General features: G+C 55.0%; 1 protein-coding gene across 1 annotated transcript in view; it reads right to left on the reverse strand.

Annotated features, from left to right (window-relative positions):
- Positions 1-336: 336 nt before the first annotated feature.
- Positions 337-982, reverse strand: part of LOC100943073 (tetra-peptide repeat homeobox protein 1-like) — a 2,984-nt gene continuing 2,338 nt past the window's right edge. The window contains 1 exon segment of the mRNA XM_012811162.1: positions 337-468. Within this exon segment, the coding sequence (XP_012666616.1) occupies positions 337-468 (132 nt within the window).

Consider the following 982-nt stretch of genomic DNA (forward strand, 5'->3'; position numbering starts at 1 on the left):
ACATGTGTGAACTTCTCAGCCTCTTTGTCATCAGGGAAATTTATATTAAAACCACAATGAAGTTACGAGTTGGCAGAACGGTAAACAACAAAGTCTCAAATCCTGAGTATGTATCTGTGTGTGTGTGTGTGGACACTGAAAGCTCTTGTGCTCTACCGGCTAACACCCAACATACTCATGGCCAGTGACTTACTCCTAGTGGACAGAAATGCTCTTCCCTCAACCCAAATTGTAACCAGGGTACTGGAACCAGAGGCAAGAGCCAAGCATTCCTGTGGGTTAAAGTTGTCCTTTATTACCAAGATTCAGAATTGCAGGCATAAATCTAGTAGTGATCTAAGAGCCTGAGTCTTTTTTGTCCACAAAATCATTCCCCTCTTGGTGCCCAGATGAGGTGATGGAGACAGAGGAGACATGGGAGGGGTCTCAGGGTAAGAGGAGCTCAGAGATGTGATAACGGAATGTCTTCTGGGGAATCGGAGGTATAAGGGTCCTGGGCTGGGTCTGGGGCAGGGCCTGGGAATGAGCCTGGGTCTGGAGCAGGGATGGGGGTGGGGGTGGGAGTGGGGGCGGGGCATGGGGCAAAGCCTGGGAATGAACCTGAGCCTGTGGCAGGGCCTAGGAATGAGCCTGGGTCTGGAACTGGGTTTTGGCTAAGGCCTGGGTCTGGTCCTGAGGCTGGGGCTGAGGCAGGGCCTGGAGCAAAGCCTTGGAATAAACCTGAGTCTGGGGCAGGGCCTAGGAATGAACCTGAGTTTGGGGCAGGGCCTGGGAAGAGGCATGAGCCTGGGCCTGGGCCTGGGCCTAGGAATGGACCTGGGCTTGGGCCTGGAGCTGGGTTTGGGACAAGACCTGGGAGTGAGACCGAGCCTGGGCCAGGGCTCAGGACTGAGGCTAAACCCGGCAATGAGCCTGGGATTGAAGCTGGGCCTGGGAATGAGCCTTGGCCTCGGGTTGGGTCTGAGGCAGGGCCTGGGAATGG

Source organism: Otolemur garnettii, unplaced genomic scaffold (genome assembly GCF_000181295.1).
Source record: "Otolemur garnettii isolate 467f Iridium unplaced genomic scaffold, OtoGar3 scaffold00152, whole genome shotgun sequence".
In the NCBI taxonomy this organism is placed as follows: domain Eukaryota; kingdom Metazoa; phylum Chordata; class Mammalia; order Primates; family Galagidae; genus Otolemur; species Otolemur garnettii.